Below are 22,931 nucleotides of genomic sequence, written 5' to 3'. Positions count from 1 at the left end.
GAGCCCCTCCCATGCGAGGGTTTGACTAGGGACGTCACCGCGCTTACCTGTGACGGTTTTGGCGGGAAAGTCTGAAGGCTACGGATCAGACGCAGACGAGAGACACAGAGACCGGGGATCAGAGGTGTGTGTGTGTGTGTGTGTGTGTGTGTGTGTGTGTGTGTGTGTGTGTGTGTGTGTGTGTGTGTGTGTGTGTGTGTGTGTGTGTGTGTGTGTGTGTGTGTGTGTGTGTGTGTGTGTGTGTGTGTGTGTGTGTGTTATATATATATATATATCAGTGTATAACTACGTACACATTCATATTTGTGCATATATATATATATATATATACAAAGTAATGTGACTGTATCCTTCTAATGCATGTGTTCTATCTGCTACACACAGATCTGTAATACAGAGAGCATGACCAAGTATTATACACGCGTGAAGAGACGCCGCGTTTACGCATGGGCTGGGAGACCTATTCTCAAGGACCGAAAAGTGCTGAGTCTTCAATACGGGTGAGTATCACGTTGTTCACATAACACTGCAGCCTTCATTTCGGTTAGCAAACATGCTTCCAAATGAAAAAGGGATTAATACTGCTTTCACATGGTGTGTTGATACTCAGGATGTCCCCACCAGGCAGCGTGCTTGTTAATATTATGATATTTACAATTATTGCATGTCCTGACATGATACCTTGACTAGCCAGGGAATGGCTACCCAGGTTCCTTCCTGAGGCACTTGATAAATATAGCAAGTTGCCAAAAATGATGCAGTGGTAGATTCATGGAACAGCCCCTTGACAGAAGTGGTAAAGGTGAATGCACAAAAATGTTTAGGGCAGGGCAAGAGGTTGAAGGTATAACAAAGGAGTCGGGTAGCCAATAGGAGCCGCATGCTTTGCGTGTATAAAGCTGGTTATAGAAGTCGCTATTCCTTTTTAGGGGTCTCGTGTTGAAATCGGACACTGATGAGGATGTCACGATAACGCCAGGGGACGTTGTCCTGATAGAAGGGGAGAACGAAGAGAGGCCCTTTGTGGCAAAGCTCTGCGGGCTGTACGATGATGGTAAGCAGCAGGGTTTTCCCCTCTGTGTGTGTGTGTGTGTGTGTGTGTGCGCGCGCGCTACTCTTCTCTATACTGCCGATCGTGTACATTGTGAGTTTCGAATACAGAAGCACCACGCAGAGTAGAGCGCACTTGCACGTAAACATGTTATCGCTTCTCCGACAAGCTCCTCTCGTTCTTTTCCAGGTACGGAGAAAGACGCCAGCAAACATGCCATTGTGGAGTGGTTTGTGCGCTACGAAGAGGTTCCCATAAAGAAGAGGAATCTGCTTGGGAGAGAGTCCCACCCACGGGAGATCTTCCTGTATGAGGCCCCGTCCTGTGATAATGATATTGATGCAGAGACCATTATTGGACTTGTTAAGGTACAACCCCCGGAGCCTCTGTGAGCGGGATCCTGGCTATTGGTTGGTATTTCCCTGACCAGGGAAGTAGTGGTAGTCAGTGTCCGATCAAATCCATATATAATAACAACATTAACTTTATCTCGTTGATAAAGCTTCTTTGCGGAGAGAAACGCGTTAGAGGACCCCTGTCTTGTATGGTTTTTGGATAATATGCCTAATAGTTTTATTTTTATACCTGCCTCCAGCCCTCTACCAATTTTTGCAGTGCTCCATCTTTCTCCCTTCTACATCGATTTATCTCATATAGCTCTTTTCTCTCAACGGGACTGAAAGCGTTTCACAATTACAGTATAGTGCGCAGTAGTCGGCACGTAGGATTGTTACAGACACCGTCCGTGCCCAGATGAGTTTACAATCTATGATTTTGGTGCCTGGTGCACAGGGAGATAAAGTGACTTGCCCAAGGGCACAAGGAGCTGACACTATCAGTGTCTTTACTCACTGAGCCACTCATCCTCTATCCATATCACTACTGTAGTGGTATTCAGGTAAGTCTCTGAGAGCCAAAACACTGACAATTATATGACTACGAATATACATTTGTTTGCAAGTATAGAAGCCCAACAGTGTAGCTCTAAAAGATTTGGACACAGAGCGGGGAGAGGAAGGAATATAGTTGTTATTAAATATTACTGTTCGTGGTTGCTACCTTGATATTTTGTCTAAGAAAAATGGAAGAGTTTTATATTATTGAGTACGTTTCTCTGCAGACTCCCCTGGGAGCCAAGCGGTTAACTTTGTTAATCTGAAGATCGGTCTCTGGTGTTTCAGCTCCTTCTCTGACTCCTTTCTCCCGATGTCTCTTCAGATTAGTGTTTATCTAGCTCCCCCTCTACCTCTTTAAGGCTCATTTACAAACAGCATTTTGTAGGAAGGAGTGAAAACTCTCGCCAAATAGTTTTTACTTCTTCCCTGTACTTGCATACATTCTTACTGTTTCTGTACGTTTAACCATAGATTGTAAGCTCTTTAGACCAGATCGAACCTTTTCCAAGTTTTGACTTCCATGTTTTCTGCTCGTTGTACATGTTGCCTGGATCTTAAATTAAGTCTGTGCGTCTAATGTGATGCGCTGGGTACAAGTCTGGCACCATACATATAAAAAGTAATAAATCACCCCCCTCCCATCCTCTCCCTCTCTAGGTATTACAGTTGAAGCCGGAAGACACTTTCCCTGCGCAGGTGAACAAGGCTAACGTTCTCTTTGTGAAGTTCTCGTGGAACGGGAAGGCTTTCAAACCCTTAACAAGCAGAGTGCTCCAGGAGGAAGGCGAGAGGAATGGACACGCAACTCGTAGGCCGCTGCCGCACTTCTATCCGCCAGAGCGGGACACAGCTGAGCAGGGAACTGCTGAGAACGGACTAGCCACCCGCAGCGCTTCTAAGGCACAGAGAAACAAGGCGGAAATAGAGTCCAGACATTCAGCCTCCAAGAACTCCCATTCTAAAGAGAGGGGGGCACAGAAGGTCTCTGGTGGGGCCAGCACACCTGGAGCCAGGAAGAAGCTGCAGCTCAGTAGTATGTGGTATTCTGTTTGGGATGTTTGCACAGCTTGGGCATGGGCACTTATTCTGTAAGCTGAGATAGCGCCATTGACTTCAATAGTGCTTTCCGTGCAATGGCGCTGAGTCGGCACTTGCAGCTTTCTGAATAAGGGCCCATGGACTCTTCTGGTATTGTCTACAAATGTTTTTTTTACTGCGTGGCTAGGCCATAGTTTGAGGTTTAACCAATATACCATCACATTTAAACTAAGTACCTTCTTGTGTTTGACAATTAATTTGGTCATGCTGAAAATCAGGTCTGTTTTGGGTCTTCCTGAGGAGCAGAACGAGTAGGTGCAACTGTATTTGTTTCTAGGTGAAAAGCTTCCATGGGCCCCTGATTTTGGTTTCACTTGGTGTAGAAAGGTGCAGTGAACCCAGACATCTCTGTGAGCAGAAAATCAAGAGGGGACCTTTTATAGGGTCATAGAGGATCCTTGCAACAGACTGTAGGGTCAGTAGTTGTCATGACATTGCATATGGTGCAGTAGCTATAGGTCTTAGTGGTGGTCTCTCGCTTTGAATGACAGCATTTTCAGGGTGCACCTAGAGCATGCAATGCTGGTATACATTGTTCATAAAAGATACAGTGCATCTCATCTTTTAGCAATGACTGGGTTAAGTGTTGTGCGCTCCTCCTACAGTGAAGGGTTAATAAGATGGAGCAGGTGTGGTGCGTGCTCACCAGCAATGATAGGTGTAATTCCATATTGTAGAGTTGGTGCATACCCCTAGCATTGAGGGTCTTAGTATTGTATATGGATAGGATGTGCTTCTAGACTCTGCCCACCTTGAATCTTCAGGTCCAGTGAAGTCTCCAAACACCAAGTTCACCCGGCAGGACATCCTGAATCAGTTGCTCGGTGACGATAGCGACACTCTGGCGTCTGCGGCTCCCAAACGGAGGGTGGCCTTCAGCGTGCTCCCCGACTCCCCTCCCAAGAAGACACGCAGCGACTTGGAGGAGTCCGGGGGCTTCTGCATCATGGCCCTGAAACCCACCCGGGACGGGCAAGGCCCGAGCGACCGTTTGAGGCTGACTCCATCCAGACGCATGCAGCACACGATGGAGGAAGGCCAAATCGAGGAGCAGAGGTCCGATAAACTCGCACTCAAGCCTTGCACAAGGTAATGCCCAGCGGGAGCCTCCTGGTGTGGAGAGGCCTATGTGAGAATACATGTATGGGATTCTTCATGAAATTTTGGTTCTGTAAAATGATAGATGATATAGGTCAGGGGCGGCCAACTCCAGTCCTCGAGGGCCATCAACAGGTCAGGTTTTCAGGATATCCCTGCTTCGACTGCACCACCTGTGCTGAAGCTGGGATAGCCTTAAACCTGACCAGTTATTGTCCCTTAAGGACTGGAGTTGACCACCCCTGGTGTAGGTGCTATGTAAGGAAAATATATATGTATATATTGAGGTGTAGGATCTATGTTGGGAATGCAGAAGCGTTTTGGTGTTTAGACCGGGATGGAAAAATCCCAAATGTCCCCTGTGACACCCGAGAAGCAGCCCTGACCGGCCTGTCAATCGCCACCGCGACCGACAACAGCGCCCCCGATCCTGCTCTGCTTCACTAACGTGGCATGGGGGCACGCCGTGGCATTGACTCACAGGTCAAGTCACCACCATGCAGTGAGAAGTGTTGTGTGGTCGAGCAGGGGCAGAGGCACGTGAGGGGGGAGCTTCAGGACTCTGCCCGCTCCGGCTCCCAATGGGGTCGGTGTCCGTCGGTCACACACGCCGATCCTTAAGTTTAGCAATGTTTGTCCACCCCTGTGTTTAGATCAGAGAGAATGAGTAATGATGGGCAAGAGAGAAACACTAAAACCCATACTGCTCTATTACAATTATTCCCCTTGCTTGAAGTTGACTCTAATCCACTAGTACCTATAGATACGTGGTCTGTGGTTGCCATATAACACCCTGTAATAAACCAGTTTAATGGTTGCAGTGCCCAGATGTCTGTCACTGGAGTAGTGCGGTATGAAACTGTGCTCTGAAATAGGGAGCCACAGATTTGACTTGGTGCCGTGTGTGTGTGTGTGTGCCTTGCCCCGCCCGCCCCGCGTGCGCTCTGACCAGAAGGATTACATGATAAACGCTCTTAAAGAAGCAAAACAAAAAAGCGTATTTAATGTGCAGATGTTAAAACCACATGTAAAACGAGGTAGCACACAAACACACACAGCCTTGTAAAAATGGCGTTGCTGAGTATATTACGCAAATGTAAGCTGTCCTCTGGGAGGGTACACGTCAAACGACCGTCTGCGCCGAAGCTTGGATCAGCTTCTGCCGTCAGTCGCAATCAGGCCTCCAGGTGAATCCCGAGCGTCTCCACGCTATGCTCCTCTCTCACAGAAACGCAGCGAAGGAAACTCCCGCTGCTAGTGCAGGGACCGTGCGGGAGGGAGGGGGGGGGTGCCCTTCACAGGTTTTAGGTTTTCACATTAATAAACACTTGCAGGTTTATTCTGCTTTATAATGTGTTCCATGTACAGGTCACAAGAACAGCAGGACGGGACAGCCCCACAAACCCCTCGCTCCAGCAGGAAATCCGCGCGGGAATCTAACAGGCGAAGCCGGCAGCAGCTCAAGTAAGAAAAGTTACTCGCTTATTCAGCAGGCCGGAGCTTTGGGCCTTCCCAGTAAGGGGAGGGAGGTGAGACAAGTTCACACCTGGAACCAAACGCAGTGAAATGTTGATGGCGTTATATCTGTGATTGATGCATTTTTGTAACCAGGTTAAGATACCCGTAAGTATTTCTAATCGTAATTTGCATTAGTTTGTAAACATGGTGATGTTAGATAAACTTCAACGATATAATAATCCGGAATCCGGTTTGCAGTTCAAATCTTTATTTCTTCAATCAGCTCGGCGTTTTTAGCAAGGATACATATTAGATGCTTCTATTCAATGTAGCAAGTATCTAAGAAGGCGGTATCTTATGCCTACGACCACTACTTTTTATACCCTTAGATCAAAGAGATATAAATCACTGTCTCAGCTAACGCGCTTTTGCCAACTAAATTGCTTACTTGTTTTAATATTTGTTTTTCTGTCATTGTCATAAAGTACCTTTATTTTAAGAACATTGGAAACTTACAACAAGTCTTATCACTAAAATGTGCGTCATACGACTTGGTTTCAAGTTGTCCCTGATACCAATAACATTGTATACGGTTAGTTTCAAACAGCCCACAAGATTCCTTATGAGAAAAACAATTTAAAACATCTTAACCTATTGAGTGCTGAATATATATATATATGTGTGTGTGTGTGTGTGTGTGTGTATATGTATATATATATATATATATATATATATATATATATATATATATATATATATATATATATATATATATAAAAAACATATATATATATATATATATATATATATATAAAAAACAGTGTGCTCATTTGCATGTCATTTCCCAGAATCCCTTGCTGCAGTGGAAGTGCTGTATGCTGGGTGATAATGGGGAAAGGCGGGGTTGCAGACCTGCCTAAGACATGCAGATGAGCATACAGCTATATTTGCATATTTGCTTTCCTGTGGAGGGTTTTTGTCACTTTTTTTACTCACCATAACTTAACTCAGTATTATGGTTTAGCCTATCCCATAGCCTCTCTTGCATTCCCAGTAAAATCAACCCCACACTGATGAGACCCATCAAGGTCGAAACAGCTGTCTGTGGGTGGTTTTCTGGGTATGCACCTTAACCCTGGCTGTGCTCAAAGCTGTGACCATGCAGCAAGCTTAAGCCTATAGGGAACCATGTTAAAAGTGGTTATTGAGGCAAAAAGTGACACTGTGTGCTCATTTGCATGTCATTTCCCAGAATCCCTTGCTGCAGTGGAAGTGCTGTATGCTGGGTGATAATGGGGAAAGGCGGGGTTGCAGACCTGCCTAAGACATGCAGATGAGCATACAGCTATATTTGTGTATATATATATATATATATATATATATATATATATATATATATATATATATATATATATATATATATATATATATATATATATATATATATATATAATTGATTGCTATCCTACTAAATATAGATAATATATGGATTTCTAATAATCAGGTGACACATGGGTGTTTGTTTTCCTTTGGCTGCTGCAATGTGTGTGATGTCACACTGCTGTACTGGGCCTCGCCCTGACAGAGGGCCCTCCCCTCAGCTCAACTTTTTTCTTTTCTTAATTGACTCCGTAACAGGGGTACGATGGGGGAGGAGTTGAGGAAACTGTTGGCTGACGACATTTCCCATCAGTTAGTCACCAGTAAAAATAAACTTTCTTATCCATTGAAACCAAATCCGCTAAATGTTCACATTTCCCATGTTAAGTTAATTATGTTTTTCTTCTGTGTGTGTCTCTGAACAAAAAGTGATGCTGCTATTGTACAATGACAGGTCGGTGATGTGTTTTCATTTCTGATTAGGATTTTAGCAGACTCTGACGTAGAGGACAAAGATGAGGATAAGGACTGCGTCCCCATTAAGACAAACTGCGTGTCCAGCAGCAGTGAGGGAGATGAGGGGGAGAGTGAACATGAGGAAGGGTCTCCCAGGAGGGGAAGGAATAGAGGAGTCGCTGCACCCAGAACCCCAACTTCCTCACGGAAATCCTCTGCAAGGACCCCCAATAAAACTGTGAGATCCTATGCACCTTTTCAGATGTCGTTCGACTTCCATATCCCCCTCACTGCCTAAAGAGCCTGCGACACAGGGCTCTGCGTGTCACAGACGTGTTTCTGAATCTGCTGCCACCTTCTCAGGCACGGATATAATAATGTGTTTATACTGTGCCTTTATCTAAAACCCCTTACAAATACATGGTTACATATTCTTACCATATTACAGTTGGGTCTCATTTTATCAGTGGGGTGGGCGTTGAAGTCCGCCTTGCTGAGATGTGGTCTTGTGACTGTGAATTACACAGCTGTTGTGCTTGTGTCTCGTGGCGGCTGAATACATTGTGTTTGCTGCGGTTGTTGCTGAATTATATTTTTGTTATGTTTTATCCCGTCAGCCGGTCTCCAGTACCCCTCGAATGGCGACCCCCAGAATCTCGGAGCGTAGCCAGCCTGTCAGGAAGCCGGGCAGCGTGCTGGAGGAGGCCAGAGTCCGGTGAGGAAACCCAATTAATGCTTATTTTATCCCTTTTGTTGGTTATACATCACAGGCCACTCACAGCTGTGTACACAGCACCTCACAGGATAGTCCAGTAGAAACTCATCTGCAGGAGAGGGATAATATAATACAGCGTCCCACACATTAAAGTAAACCTATTAAAAAGGAATCCCTGACCCAAAGCACTTGCTATTTAAGCTGTAAGCTGCCGGACTTGCAGGGAGTACAAGTGTCCTTTATTCCACACTGGCACCGCGTCTGGATCACTAGCGGTTTCCAGGTTACTGAACCGTTTACTTTGAATCTTAAAGATGGGGACAGATGTGACCTAATGCTAGAAACCTGTTTAACGCCTTCTCTGTGGCAGAGAGAGGGTTAAATCCACGCTAAATGGTAACCCAACTCCTGCAGTGCTCTTTCGCCATATCCCCTTCTCGGTGTACAGGCTGCATGTCTCCGCTGTGCCGGACTCGCTTCCCTGCAGGGAACAGGAATTGCAGGATGTGTATCACTTTGTGGAGAGTAAACTGCTGGGGGGTGTGCTGGATTGGGGGCAGGGGGTGAGTGAGACCTAGGCAGGGGGGAGCTATATTACCCAAATGTAAGCTGTCCTCTGGGAGGGTACACGCCACACGACCGCCAACGTCTGCGCCAAAGGCGTTGCAGCTTGGATCAGCTTCTGCCATCAGTGGTAATCAGACCTCCAGGTGAATCCCGAGCGTCTCCACGCTATGCTCCTCACAGAAACACAGCGAAGGAAACTCCCGCTGCTAGTGCAGGGACCGTGCAGGAGGGTGGGGGGGGGTGCCCTTTACAGGTTTTAGGTTTTCACATTAATAAACACTTGCAGGTTTATTCTGCTTTATAATGTGTTCCATGTACAGGTCACAAGAACAGCAGGACGGGACCGCCCCACAAACCCCTCGCTCCAGCAGGAAATCCACGCGGGAATCTAACAGGCGAAGCCGGCAGCAGCTCAAGTAAGAAAAGTTACTCGCTTATTCAGCAGGCCGGAGCTTTGGGCCTTCCCAGTAAGGGGAGGGAGGTGAGACAAGCTCACACCTGGAACCAAACGCAGTGAAATGTTGTTGACAGTTAAATCTGTTATTGATGCATTTTTAGAACCAGGTTAAGATACCCGTAAGTATTTCTAATCGTAATTTGCGTTTGTTGGTGACACATGGGTGTTTGATTTCCTTTGGCTGCTGCAATGTGTGTGATGTCACACTGCTGTACTGGGCCTCACCCTGGCAGAGGGCCCTCCCCTCAGTTCAACACTTTTTCTTAATTGACTCCGTAACGGGGGTACGGTGGGCGAGGACTGGAGGAAACTGTTGGCTGACGACATCCCACATCAATTAGTCACCAGTAAAAATAAACTTTCTTATCCATTGAACCCAAAACCGCTAAATGTTCACATTTCCCATGTTAAGTTGATTATGTTTTTCTTTTGTGTGTGTCTCTCTGAACAAAGAGTGATGCTGCTATTGTACAATGACAGGTCGGTGATGTGTTTTTGGTTTCTGATTAGGATTTTAGCAGACTCTGACGTAGAGGACGAAGATGAGGATAAGGACGAGGATGAAGATAAGGATTTTGTTCCCATTAAGACAAACTGCATCTCCAGCAGCAGTGAGGGAGATGAGGGGGAGAGTGAACATGAGGAAGGGTCTCCCAGGAGGGGAAGGAATAGAGGAGTCGCTGCACCCAGAACCCCAACTTCCTCACGGAAATCCTCTGGAAGGACCCCTGGAAAGACCCCCAATAAAACTGTGAGCCTCTTCAGATGTCCAGTAATGAAAAGTTCAGTCCGCGCTCTGGCTCTTTAAACTTGGAGTGTTGGTCCCTCTCAGTTCTCTTGCTGCTTCTGTGTTTATGAGGTGTCTACCCCACCTCCAAATGTGGTCTCCACCGGAACCCCGATGGTGATACCAATATCAGCAAAACAAGAAAAAACACAAAAGCGCACCAAGATGAGAGAGAGATATTGTATTAGCAACAAATAATAAAATTAGTAACTTACATATAAAATTTCTTTAATAATCCCCGATTCTGGTGTCTATCACAGGAGTAGGGCATCACATAGGAAGTATGAAGGGTAATCTCAGTTCTGAGAGATCAGACCCGCGCGCTGGGGCTGTCTCTGTTCACTCTCCTGTCCTCCACAATATTGCCTGAAGAAGTTTACTTTGTTAAACGAAACGCGTCGCGACTGTTGTGGCTGGCGGTTTTACTACCCATCACCAGTACACACTCAAGTGTACCGTTCCTGCTTATTTCCGATCATTTCTATGCTATCAAAAACACAGGCATCCTAAGGACACCTATTGAAGGCCCCGGTTCCTGCGCATGCGCGCTACACTCCGCACCACGCTACCACACGTGGAGGACAGGAGAGTGAACAGAGACAGCCCCAGCGCGCGGGTCTGATCTCTCAGAACTGAGATTACCCTTCATACTTCCTATGTGATGCCCTACTCCTGTGATAGACACCAGAATCGGGGATTATTAAAGAAATTTTATATGTAAGTTACTAATTTTATTATTTGTTGCTAATACAATATCTATCTCTCATCTTGGTGCGCTTTTGTGTTTTTTCTTGTTTTCCTCTTCAGATGTCGTTCGACTTCCATATCCCCCTCACTGTCTAGAGAGCCTGCGACACAGGGCTCTGCGTGTCACAGACGAGTTTCTGAATCCGTGCTGTCACCTTTTCTTGCACTGATATAATAATGTGTTTATACTATGCCTTTTTATCCAAAGCCCCTTACAAATACATGCATACACATTCTTACCATATTACAGTTGGGTCTCATTTTATCAGGGGGGTGGGTGTTGAAGTTCGCTTTGCTGAGATGTGGTCTTGTGACTGTGAATTACACAGCTGTTGTGCTTGTGTTGGCAGAGCTGTGTCTCGTGGCGGCTGAATACATTGTGTTTGCTGCGGTTATTGCTGTAAGTGATATTTTTGTTATGTTTTATCCCGTCAGCCGGTCTCCAGAACCCCTCGAATGGCGACCCCCAGAATCCCGGAGCGGAGCCAGCCTGTCAGGAAGCCGGGCAGCGTGCTGGAGGAGGCCAGAGTCCGGTGAGGAAACACAATTAATGCTTATTTTATCCCCTTTGTTGGTTATACATCGCAGGCCACTCTCAGCTGTGTACACAGCACCTCACAGCAGTGGCGCGCATACTTATTTTGCTGCGCCCCCCCTTACCTCGCAGTCACGTCATTTGACGCTGCGTTACTAAGGCAACCGTGACATCACATGAGCCCTCTGTCTCATTTGACGCCGCGTTGCCTTGGTCACGCGTCCCGAAGCCGAGCGTTACTTGAACCTCGGTAAGTAGAGATTGCAGAGGCCTTGCATGGGATCTCTGCAACTGCCTGTGCCCCCCCAGTTTGCGCACCGCTGCCTCACAGGATAGGCCAGTAGAAACTCATCTGCAGGAGAGGGATAATATAATACAGCGTCCCACACATTAAAGTAAACCTATTAAATGGTTTCCCTGACCCAAAGCGCTTGCTATTTAAGCTGTAAGCTGCCGGACATACAGAGAGTGTCTGTTATTCCACACTGGCACTGCGTCTGGATCACTAGTGTTTTCCAGGTTACTGGGCAGTTTTCTTTGAATCTTAAAGATGGGGACAGATGCGACCTAATGCTTGAAACTGGTTTAACGCCCTCTCTATGGCAGAGAAAGGGTTAAATCCATGCTTATTGGTAACCCAACTCCTGCAGTGCTCTTTAGCCATATCCCCTTTTTCGGTGGACAGGCTGCATGTCTCCGCTGTGCCGGACTCGCTTCCCTGCAGGGAACAGGAATTCCAGGATATTTATCACTTTGTGGAGAGCAAACTGCTGGACAGCACCGGTGGGTGAGTGACACCTAGGCTGTGTGTGTGTGTGGCAGGGGGGTGAGTGAGACCTATGGGGGGGCAAGGGGGTGCAACCTGTGTGGGGGGTGAGGAAGACCCGGGCAGCAGGAGAGTGCATGTGCATGCCGTGCGCGCCCTGTGCTCATGCTGTGTGCACACTTGTAGGTGCATGTACATCTCCGGTGTGCCAGGCACAGGGAAGACGGCCACAGTACACGAGGTGATCCGGTGCCTGCAGCGTGCTGTGGAAGAGGAGGAGGAGCTGCCATCCTTCCAGTACATTGAGATCAACGGCATGAAACTCACTGACCCTCACCAGGCCTACGTGCAGATCCTGCGGGTGAGACCGCCTCACTCATTCCATGTCACTGGTCACTGCACAGAAAGTACTAAAGCCTCTTGCTCCTATTCAAGTGACACTTATTGCATCCAGATTCAAACACTCCCATCCAGCTATGGTTTTATTTACCGACATGATACTTGAGTAGGTGATTATAGGGTAACCCAACCTCTGCAGCGCCCTATTGCACGATGCGCGCGCGCACACACGCACACACACAACGCTGCCTTGACCGGTCTGACATGGAAGTGACGTTACAGCTACTTGTGTTTACTTTCAGCTCCTGACGGGTCAAAAGGCCACCGCAGACCACGCTGCTGCACTGCTTGACAAGCGCTTCAGCACCCCAGCTCCGAAAAGGGAGACCACTGTCCTGCTGGTGGACGAGGTGAGGGACGGGACACTACTCTCTTAGGATAAATAAGAAGTGTGTCTGACCTCGTACTAACCCGAAGTGAAAACAAATCCTTAGTATTATAATGATCTCTTATTATGAATGTCATTCTAAACACCCTTGTGCAAAATGTAGTAATTTCAGATTTTTTGATAACTTGCTTTCACTCAAATACAAAGTTAAAAAAATGATAGTTTATTTGTAAAGCCCCAACATCTTCTATAGGCCTGAATGTGAGGAATGCAGGCGAGATCAGAGTTGAAGATGTTTCCTATTGAGCAGGGTTTACTAGATTGTGGTGTTATTGACAATGCAGCAGAGTGTGGGTGTAGGGGTGGCAGTGAGGGAGAGTGTGGGTGCAGGGGTGACAGGGAGAGTTTAGGTGTAGGGGTGACAGGGAGAGTTTGGGTGTAGGGGTGACAGGGAGAGTGTGGGTGTAGGGGTGACAGGGAGAGTGTGGGTGTAGGGGTGACAGGGAGAGTGTGGGTGTAGGGGTGACAGGGAGAGTGTGGGTGTAGGGGTGACAGGGAGAGTGTGGGTGTAGGGGTGACAGGGAGAGTGTGGGTGTAGGGGTGACAGGGAGAGTGTGGGTGTAGGGGGTGACAGGGAGAGTGGGTGTAGGGGTGACGGAGAGTGTGGGTGTAGGGGTGACGGAGAGTGTGGGTGTAGGGGTGACAGGGAGAGTTTGGGTGTAGGGGTGACAGGGAGAGTAGGGGTGACAGGGAGAGTTTGGGTTCAGCATTTTTACAATAAGGTTACACAAATGCAAGTGAGACTTACAATTTTAGATATGGAAAGAGAAACAATATATACACATACAAATGTATGTGCAAACAATGGTGTACAATGGAAAGGCATCAATTATTTTATAGCTGAACTAGAGCATACAAATATCACTTGTCAGCACATTCATGTCTCAGACAGGTCGGCAACTCTGCTTTTCCCCATTAGCGCTTAGCATACAATGTTTCCACTGCAGCTAGGGATTCTGGGAAATGACATACAAATGAGCTCACCTTTTGCTTACATTTTTTTTTTTTTTAAAGATGAAATGAAGTTACCATGTGTTTAACACCTGTGACACGAATTTAAAATGAATTACCATTGTTACCAGATGGGTATATCTACAAGGCGTAACCGTAACAGAGCTGTTCCTATATTGACCAAAATGTTGATACCAGGCAGCTCAAACTTTTTGGAATCTGCTTGCTGAATCATTGAAGGATCATTTCCTCTTGCCCGATGCCATCTCCCTTTACGGCAATGCCGTAATAATCTAAGATGCCAACCGATCCGCTCTCGTGACCGAACAGCGAAGCTCCTGTTTCCCAGAGCAACCAATATGGCCGCCTATTTCCAAAGAGGAAGTGCAGTGACTTCCTAATTGGTTGTTATAGCAACCCACGGACTGTTAATACATTAACGCTTTAAAAAGTTTTATCTAATACCACACAATGGATCTATTAAATAAAAACACGTATAGGATTTTGAACTAAATGCTGCTTTAAATATCCTGATTGTATTCTTCCACAGCAAGGGGAGAGCAGGATGTTCACAGCATGGTCATGAAAAGATGAAAAGACATAACATAGTGTGACCTGTGTATATGTATCTGGAATATGTAGGGCTGTAAGATAGTAGCACTCACACTTTTCCCCCAGAAATCAAGCAGTACAGAGACTCTTTCTCTTTCTGAAACGAGCAACCTTCGGTTGTAGTTTTCAGCACGTTGCTATGTCCGTGGGGTAATCTCTCCTTCCATGTCATGCAAAAAGGATGAAGACTAGCATAGTGTAGTATATCTAAAAAGTATATTTTCAGAGCGAAGTAGCAAAATTCAAATGCACTCACATTTTAAAATATAATACAGGTAATTGTACGAAATCCTGATCCTCTGGGCAGACAGTCCCCGGCGCGTGTACTCGTTCACGTCCGACACTCCCGGTGTGCACTGTGGTAAGGGCGGATGTGACGTCACGCTTGGTCTCCGCTTGCCAGGATCTCTCGGCAGGAGTAGGTTTCTGCATTGGGATTGCTTCCCACAGTAGGCTTTTTTAATTAGTGAAATAGTGCAGGGTTTCGCCTCCCCCTCCCCCCCCCTCATTTTTATAGTTCAAAGGTCTAGTAGCCATATTGTTACTGGAAATTTTTCAGTTTGTACGGTTGTGGTATTTCTGCAAGGACCAACACACGGGCCCTTCATACGTGTGAGATTATAGAGCCTTCTAAACCTCCAGGCTACTTGCAATCTCAAGTGTTTTATATTGATAAACTTGTGGCAGTGTCTTCCTAATTGGGTCATATAAATAGGGGGTCCTTTGTAGGGGAGGACTGGGCAACGCCCTTTGTAACTTTAATGGAAGCAGAGGCGCCGCGCTCGTGCTGTCAAGCGTTGTCCAGTAGAATAAGCCCCTTGCTGCTGGACACGTGGAGGTACTCCCGGTCACTCCTGTGTGGGAACGCCCCAAGGCGAACTTACCATGCAGCGAAAAAAACAGAGGCACGCGGCGCACTGGGTGTTAATAAAGAAACCCGTAACACTGTGCGTGTTCTGAGGTATTGTGTACAATAAAACTATACAGCCAAAAGGTGATTATTTCATCATTTCTGTTGGTTGACCTGTTTAGAGGGGTGCATGTTGAGTGCTCTCGGGTATTGGATGGTGGGTGTTTTGGAGAGGTGTATTGCAGTATATGGAGTTATTTAGCTGCTTTGTACTCCTGCTCTGGTCTGTAATGTCGGTGCATCTTCTCCCCCAGCTGGACCTGCTGTGGACCCGGAAGCAGAATGTCATGTACAGCTTGTTTGACTGGCCTACGCGGAAACAAGCCAAGCTGATCGTCCTGGCAATTGCCAACACCATGGACCTGCCGGAGAGGATCATGATGAACAGGGTGGCCAGCCGGCTGGTGAGGACCTGGGTGTCTTTTACTGGGTTCTGTACACACGCATCTTAACCAGTGCCCGGGAGCCCTGCAACACACTGCTCTGCTCCAGTGCCAGAGAGCCCTGCAACACACTGCTCTGCTCCAGTGCCAGAGAGCCCTGCAACACACTGCTCTGCTCCAGTGCCAGAGAGCCCTGCAGCACACTGCTCTGCTCCAGTGCCAGAGAGCCCTGCAACACTGCTCTGCTCCAGTGCCCGGGAGCCCTGCAACACACTGTTCTGCTCCAGTGCCCGGGAGCCCTGCAACACACTGCTCTGCTCCAGTGCCTGGGAGCCCTGCAGCACACTGCTCTGCTCCAGTGCCTGGGAGCCCTGCACCACACTGCTCTGCTCCAGTGCCCGGGAGCCCTGCAACACGCTGCTCTGCTCCAGTGCCCGGGAGCCCTGCAACACACTGCTCTGCTCCAGTGCCCGGGAGCCCTGCAACACACTGCTCTGCTCCAGTGCCTGGGAGCCCTGCACCACACTGCTCTGCTCCAGTGCCCGGGAGCCCTGCAACACGCTGCTCTGCTCCAGTGCCCGGGAGCCCTGCAACACACTGCTCTGCTCCAGTGCCCGGGAGCCCTGCAACACACTGCTCTGCTCCAGTGCCCGGGAGCCCTGCAACACACTGCTCTGCTTCAGTGCCCGGGAGCCCTGCAACACACTGCTCTGCTCCAGTACCCGGGAGCCCTGCAACACGCTGCTCTGCTCCAGTGCCCGGGAGCCCTGCAACACACTGCTCTGCTCCAGTGCCCGGGAGCTCTGCAGCGCACTGCTCTGCAGTGTTGTTTCTCAAAAAGGATCCCTGGACTCGCCAGTGGTCCCCGAAGCCTTTTAAATTCACTTCTGTCCACTTTGCAGTCATATGCTACATTATTTATATTTTACATAAATACGTTACATTATGTATATCTTAGGAATGCTGATTTGTAGATGAGATTTTTATTTTTGCATCTTCTATGTATATAAAATATCTGGATGACCAGAGTTGTACGTGATTATGGTGGTCCCCCAGTTGATTGTGAACAATGAAGTGGCCAGCAATATGGTTTAGGAACCCTTTCTGTAAACATGCGTGTTGTGCGTATGTGAGCGTGATCATTATTAGTTTTTTTTTTTTTTTCCTCCTGATCACACTGAAATTCCTTCTACCTTCCAGGGTCTCACCAGAATGTCGTTCCAGCCGTACGCGTACAAACAGCTACAACAGATAATCACCTCTCGCCTGAATCACGTCAAAGCATTTGAGGATGACGCCATCCAGCTGGTTGCCAGGAAGGTGAGTACATACTGTACCAAAACTTTGTGTCAGCTACATATTGTCTTTGTCTCCAATGGGTTAATCTGCTCTCACCTGCCTGGGGGTGTATGACCGTGACCTGCTGATCTCCTCTTTAGGTGGCTGCGCTGTCGGGTGACGCACGCCGCTGCCTGGATATCTGCCGCAGAGCGACGGAGATCTGCGAGTTCTCCTGCAAGAAGAGCGGACCATCCTTGGTGGGGATGTCCCATGTGATTGAAGCACTGGAGGAAATGTTCTCCTCGCCCTACATTATCGCAATCAGGAGCTCGTCTGTGCTGGAGCAGACCTTCCTCAAAGCCGTAATCTCCGAGTTCCGCAGGTCTGGGCTGGAAGAGGCAACTTTTCAACAGGTGCATTTTGTTTTTTTCAGCTTCATGTTAGGTGCAGGTGTATTTATTTTGATGCAGTATTAATATATGCATCCCTGAACTGCCCATTAACATCTGCCCCATCAGCAGTATGGAGTAAGACCAGGGTCTCAACACCAGTCCTCATGACCCCCCTTCCCCCCCAACAGGTCTGGTTTAAAGGTGATCCCATCTTCAGCAGAGGTGGCTGTCGAAGACTGAGACACTGATTGAGCCACCTGTGCTGAAGCTGGGATATCCTGCAAACCTGATCTGTTGGGTGGGTCTTGAGGATGAGATTTGAGAACCCCTTGAGTCAGAAACTATGAACACCCCTCACAACATACTCGCCCCCTCTACTTCACACTGAGATCACTGACACTCCTACACTTTCCCGCAATGTATGTGTCATGTCCAGTGTTACCTTGTAAGGGATTCCCCTCACGTTTACATACACCAGTGGAATTGGTAATGGGTCTCCCACGCACAAGGAATTAGTGCTGGACTACTTTACCCTTTATGTTCAGCCTGTTCGAGAACAGAGGTGCCTGCAACACCTTGCACAATGAAAGTATGAAATTCTTCCCCTCTGGTTGTCCCACATGTCCGTCCTGTTACATGTTCCCCATATAAACATCCCATGATCCTTAAACTTATTCTGGATGTTCGCCAATAAATAAGCAGGATAAACTCCCATTTTAGGTTCCAGGTCTTTAACAGGGACTTTTTCTAGTGATAGTTTGTCCAGTCTGGATTGTGGAAATCTAGCTAGTAATCCACACCGGGGTATGTTTTATCCTTTTAATCTTGGTAGTTAGCTCTATGTAGGACATGGATAGGGGGGAAGACAATCGCTCAGCTTCAAAGGATAGACGTATGGGTGCACTAAGGCGGGTAATATACAAAGCAAAGGGTAATCTAGCTCCCAATAACGTGCTCTCCCTAGTCTGGTGATAGAACGGAGGCTAAGGATTATATCCACCTACCCTACTCTGTGGTCCTTGGCCTCCGTTCTAGCACCAGACTAGCGAGTGCACGTTATTGTGGGGGTCTTTCTATCCAACCTACTCCATCTCTGGAGTTACCCTCTTGGCTTAGATTACCCTTTGCTTTGTAGTTGGCTCTGTATTACGAGGCTGGCATTGGGTTGCAAACCAGTCACGGTTATGGTGGCAACGTGGTAGTGTTTGGAGGTAACCGGAGCTGTATGTTTCAGGTTTGCCGCCAGCACATTGCATTGTGCAGGATAGAGGGACTGCAGCCGCCCTCCATGTCTGAGACGATGGCAGTGTGTCTCCGGCTCGGAGCCTCCCGCCTCCTCTTGGTGGAACCCAGCAGGAATGACTTGTACCTGCGAGTGAGACTCAACGTCAGCCAGGATGACATTATGTACGCCCTGAAGGAGGAGTAACCTGGCACATCCTGCCCTGTGCTCTAAATGCTTCATTACCACAGACGCTCTGCACTGTGACACCTCGTCGTGTATATATTGTATTTAAGCTGTTGGCCAAATCGAATTTTAATGAACTTTTAATAATAAAGATTTGTATTTTTTTTTTTTAATTGGGTATGCAGTTTGTTTAAAGAAAGAAGGAACAGAAAATGGGAATCCTCCTTCTTTTTTATCATGAGATTTGGTGCAACTTCCCCCTCACTGGTGTCCTCCTTAAATTCAAATGCTGCAGTGCTGTTTGTGTGTGCCCCGCCATTGTAGTTTTACTCCATCCAGGTCATGGTATTTTTGTTGCGATTACCTTTATTAATCCAATATGAAGCAATGATTGTCTCAACTCGCTCTGTTCTACTTCTTGCACTAGCCCTGTGTTTTTCAACAGGGGTTCATTGGAACCCCTGGGATCCCCGGGCATCCGTGAAGTGTTCCCTGCAATTTTCAGGTCATTTGACAATTGTTCCAAATACAGAAGAATGTACGATGCATCTGATATTCTAGAGGGTTGGGGTTCCTTACACTGCATCTGATCTCAGACGCGCTATTGGAGAGGGTTGGGGTATAAGATGGAAATGTCCCCCTGTGTCGCTATATAAAGTGGCAGTGTCCCTCCGTATAAGATGGCAGCCCCCCCTTCATATACCCCCTTTCAGTTTAAGGTGGCAGTGCACACACCCAGTATCTCTCAGTATAAGGTGCCAGTGCTCCCCTCGTGTCCTTCAGTATGAAGTGGCAGTGCCCTCCGTGTTTCTCCAGTATAAGGTGTCAGTCCCCCTGTGCCCCTCAGTATAAGGTGTCAGTCCCCCGTGTCCCTCAGTATATGGTGTCAGTCCCCCCTGTGTCCCTCAGTATACGGTGTCAGTCCCCCTGTGTCCCTCAGTATAAGGTGTCAGTCCCCCCTGTGTCCCTCAGTATAAGGTGTCAGTGTCCCTCAGTATAAGGTGTCAGTCCCCCCTGTGTCCCTCAGTATAAGGTGTCAGTCCCCCCTGTGTCCCTCAGTATAAGGTGTCAGTGTCCCTCAGTATAAGGTGTCAGTCCCCCCTGTGTCCCTCAGTATAAGGTGTCAGTCCCCCCTGTGTCCCTCAGTATAAAGTGTCCGTGCCCCGTGTCCCTCAGTATAAGGGGCCAGTCCCCCCTGTGTCCCTCAGTATAAGGGGTCCGTATCCCTCAGTATAAGGTGTCAGTCCCCGTGTCCCTCAGTATGAAGTGGCAGTGCCCTCCGTGTTTCTCCAGTATAAGGTGTCAGTCCCCCCTGTGTCCCTCAGTATAAGGTGTCAGTCCCCCCTATGTCCATCAGTATAAGGTGTCCGTGCCCCCTGTGTCCCTCAGTATAAGGGGTCAGTCCCCCCTGTGTCCCTCAGTATAAGGTGTCCGTGCCCCCTATGTCCATCAGTATAAGGTGTCAGTTCTCCCTGTGTCCCTCAGTATAAGGTGTCAGTTCCCCGTGTCCCTCAGTATAAGGTGGCAGTGCCCCCTATGTCATTCAGTGTAAAGTAGTAGTGGACTCCCGTGTCCCTCGGAATAAGGTGGCAGTATCCCCGCCCCCCCCCCCCCTCGCGCTGTCCCTCGGTATAAGGTGGCAGTGCCCCCTCGTGTCCCTCGGTATAGGTGGCAGTGCCCCCTCGTGTCCCTCGGTATAGGTGGCAGTGCCCCCCCGTGTCCCTCGGTATAAGGTGGCAGTGCCCCCTCGTGTCCCTCGGTATAGGTGGCAGTGCCCCCTCGTGTCCCTCGGTATAAGGTGGCAGTGCCCTGGTTAAGTGACACATTATTGCAGTTGATCACATGACCTGGCTCTGTCGCCGCCCCGCGCATGCGCTCTGCTCACAGTCACGTGCTGTCTGACAGCAAGCTCAGCTCTTCCGGGCGCTTTTCCTCCGGTACAGCCCCCCCCCTCCTTCCCACCCTCCGGTATAGCCTCCCCACCCTCCATTACAGCCCCCCCTCCTCCCCACCCTCCATTACAGCCCACCCTCCTCCATCCCTACTCCCCGGTACAGCCTCCTCCCCCCCCTTCCCCAGTCTTTGCTATCACCCCTGCCTACTTTGTTACCCCCCCCCCCCGTCTTCTCTCTCTCCCCCCCTCCCGTCTTCTCTCTCTCTCTCCATACTCCCGTCTTCTCTCTCTCTCTCTCTCTCTCTCCATACTCCCGTCTTCTCTCTCTCCCCCCCTCCCGTCTTCTCTCTCTCTCTCCATACTCCCGTCTTCTCTCTCTCTCTCTCCATACTCCCGTCTTCTCTCTCTCTCTCTCTCTCTCTCCATACTCCCGTCTTCTCTCTCTCTCTCTCTCCATACTCCCGTCTTCTCTCTCTCTCTCCATACTCCCGTCTTCTCTCTCTCTCTCCATACTCCCGTCTTCTCTCTCTCCCCCCTCCCGTCTTCTCTCTCTCTCCCCCTCCCGTCTTCTCTCTCCCCCTCCCGTCTTCTCTCTCTCTCTCCATACTCCCGTCTTCTCTCTCCCCCCCTCCCGTCTTCTCTCTCCCCCCCTCCCGTCTTCTCTCTCCCCCCCTCCCGTCTTCTCTCTCCCCCCCTCCCGTCTTCTCTCTCCCCCCCTCCCGTCTTCTCTCTCCCCCCCTCCCGTCTTCTCTCTCCCCCCCTCCCGTCTTCTCTCTCCCCCCCTCCCGTCTTCTCTCTCCCCCCCCCTCCCGTCTTCTCTCTCCCCCCCCTCCCGTCTTCTCTCCCCCCCCCCCCTCCCGTCTTCTCTCCCCCCCCCCCTCCCGTCTTCTCTCCCCCCCCCCTCCCGTCTTCTCTCCCCCCCCCTCCCGTCTTCTCTCTCCCCCCCCCTCCCGTCTTCTCTCTCCCCCCCCCTCCCGTCTTCTCTCTCCCCCCCCCTCCCGTCTTCTCTCTCCCCCCCCCTCCCGTCTTCTCTCTCCCCCCCCCTCCCGTCTTCTCTCTCCCCCCCCCTCCCGTCTTCTCTCTCCCCCCCCCTCCCGTCTTCTCTCTCCCCCCCCCTCCCGTCTTCTCTCTCCCCCCCCCTCCCGTCTTCTCTCTCCCCCCCCCTCCCGTCTTCTCTCTCCCCCCCCCCCTCCCGTCTTCTCTCTCCCCCCCCCCTCCCGTCTTCTCTCTCCCCCCCCTCCCGTCTTCTCTCTCCCCCCCCCCCTCCCGTCTTCTCTCTCCCCCCCTCCCGTCTTCTCTCTCCCCCCCCTCCCGTCTTCTCTCTCCCCCCCCCTCCCGTCTTCTCTCTCCCCCCCCTCCCGTCTTCTCTCTCCCCCCCCTCCCGTCTTCTCTCTCCCCCCCCTCCCGTCTTCTCTCTCCCCCCCCTCCCGTCTTCTCTCTCCCCCCCCTCCCGTCTTCTCTCTCCCCCCCCTCCCGTCTTCTCTCTCCCCCCCCTCCCGTCTTCTCTCTCCCCCCCCTCCCGTCTTCTCTCCCCCCCTCCCGTCTTCTCTCTCCCCCCCCTCCCGTCTTCTCTCTCCCCCCCCTCCCGTCTTCTCTCTCCCCCCCCTCCCGTCTTCTCTCTCCCCCCCCTCCCGTCTTCTCTCTCCTCCCCTCCCGTCTTCTCTCTCCCCCTCCCGTCTTCTCTCTCTCCCCCTCCCGTCTTCTCTCTCTCCCCCCTTCCTCCCGTCTTCTCTGTTCCCCTTCCCCCCCGTCTTCTCTCTCCCCCCTTCCCCCCGTCTTCTCTCTCCCCCCTTCCCCCCGTCTTCTCTCTCCCCCTTCCCCCCGTCTTCTCTCTCCCCCCTTCCCCCCGTCTTCTCTCTCTCCCCGTCTTCTCTCTCCCCCCTTCCCCCGTCTTCTCTCTCCCCCCTCCCCCCGTCTTCTCTCTCACCCCTTCCCCCCGTCTTCTCTCTCACCCCTTCCCCCCGTCTTCTCTCTCCCCCCTTCCCCCCGTCTTCTCTCTCTCTCCCGTCTTCTCTCTCCCCCCTTCCCCCCCGTCTTCTCTCTCCCCCCTTCCCCCCCGTCTTCTCTCTCCCCCCTTCCCCCCGTCTTCTCTCTCTCTCTCCCCCCTTCCCCCCCGTCTTCTCTCTCTCTCTCCCCCCTTCCCCCGTCTTCTCTCTCTCCCCCCTTGCTCCCCGTCTTCTCTCTCTCTCTCTCCCCGTCTCTCTCTCTCTCTCCCCGTCTCTCTCTCCACGTCTTCTCTCTCTCTCTCCCCGTCTCTCTCTCTCTCCCCTTCTCTCTCTCCACGTCTTCTCTCTCTCCCCAT

At 49.7% G+C, this 22,931-nt stretch overlaps 1 protein-coding gene across 2 annotated transcripts; it reads left to right on the top strand.

The window, feature by feature from the left end:
• The first annotated feature begins 7 nt into the window (after nt 1-7).
• Nucleotides 8-18,908, top strand: ORC1 (origin recognition complex subunit 1). Of its 2 annotated transcripts, XM_075616339.1 has the most exons (19): nt 9-124; nt 385-500; nt 930-1,054; nt 1,241-1,419; nt 2,605-2,980; nt 3,810-4,134; nt 5,512-5,607; nt 7,465-7,675; nt 8,055-8,152; nt 9,040-9,135; nt 9,687-9,927; nt 11,146-11,243; nt 11,931-12,032; nt 12,198-12,372; nt 12,653-12,760; nt 15,526-15,675; nt 16,855-16,974; nt 17,094-17,348; nt 18,562-18,908. In XM_075616339.1, the coding sequence occupies exons 2-19, from the start codon at nt 403-405 to the stop codon at nt 18,754-18,756; spliced, it is 3,048 nt and encodes a 1,015-aa protein (XP_075472454.1). In that variant the 5' UTR covers nt 9-124; nt 385-402; the 3' UTR covers nt 18,757-18,908. The 2 variants fall into 2 exon arrangements, with proteins under 2 accessions (XP_075472455.1, XP_075472454.1); XM_075616340.1 differs by lacking the exons at nt 8,055-8,152; nt 9,040-9,135; nt 9,687-9,927 and having other exon boundaries at nt 8-124.
• Nucleotides 18,909-22,931: the final 4,023 nt, after the last annotated feature.

This window comes from Ascaphus truei, chromosome 10 (assembly GCF_040206685.1).
Source record: "Ascaphus truei isolate aAscTru1 chromosome 10, aAscTru1.hap1, whole genome shotgun sequence".
In the NCBI taxonomy this organism is placed as follows: Eukaryota; Metazoa; Chordata; class Amphibia; order Anura; family Ascaphidae; genus Ascaphus; species Ascaphus truei.
This window is presented reverse-complemented; position numbering and strand designations above follow the sequence as displayed.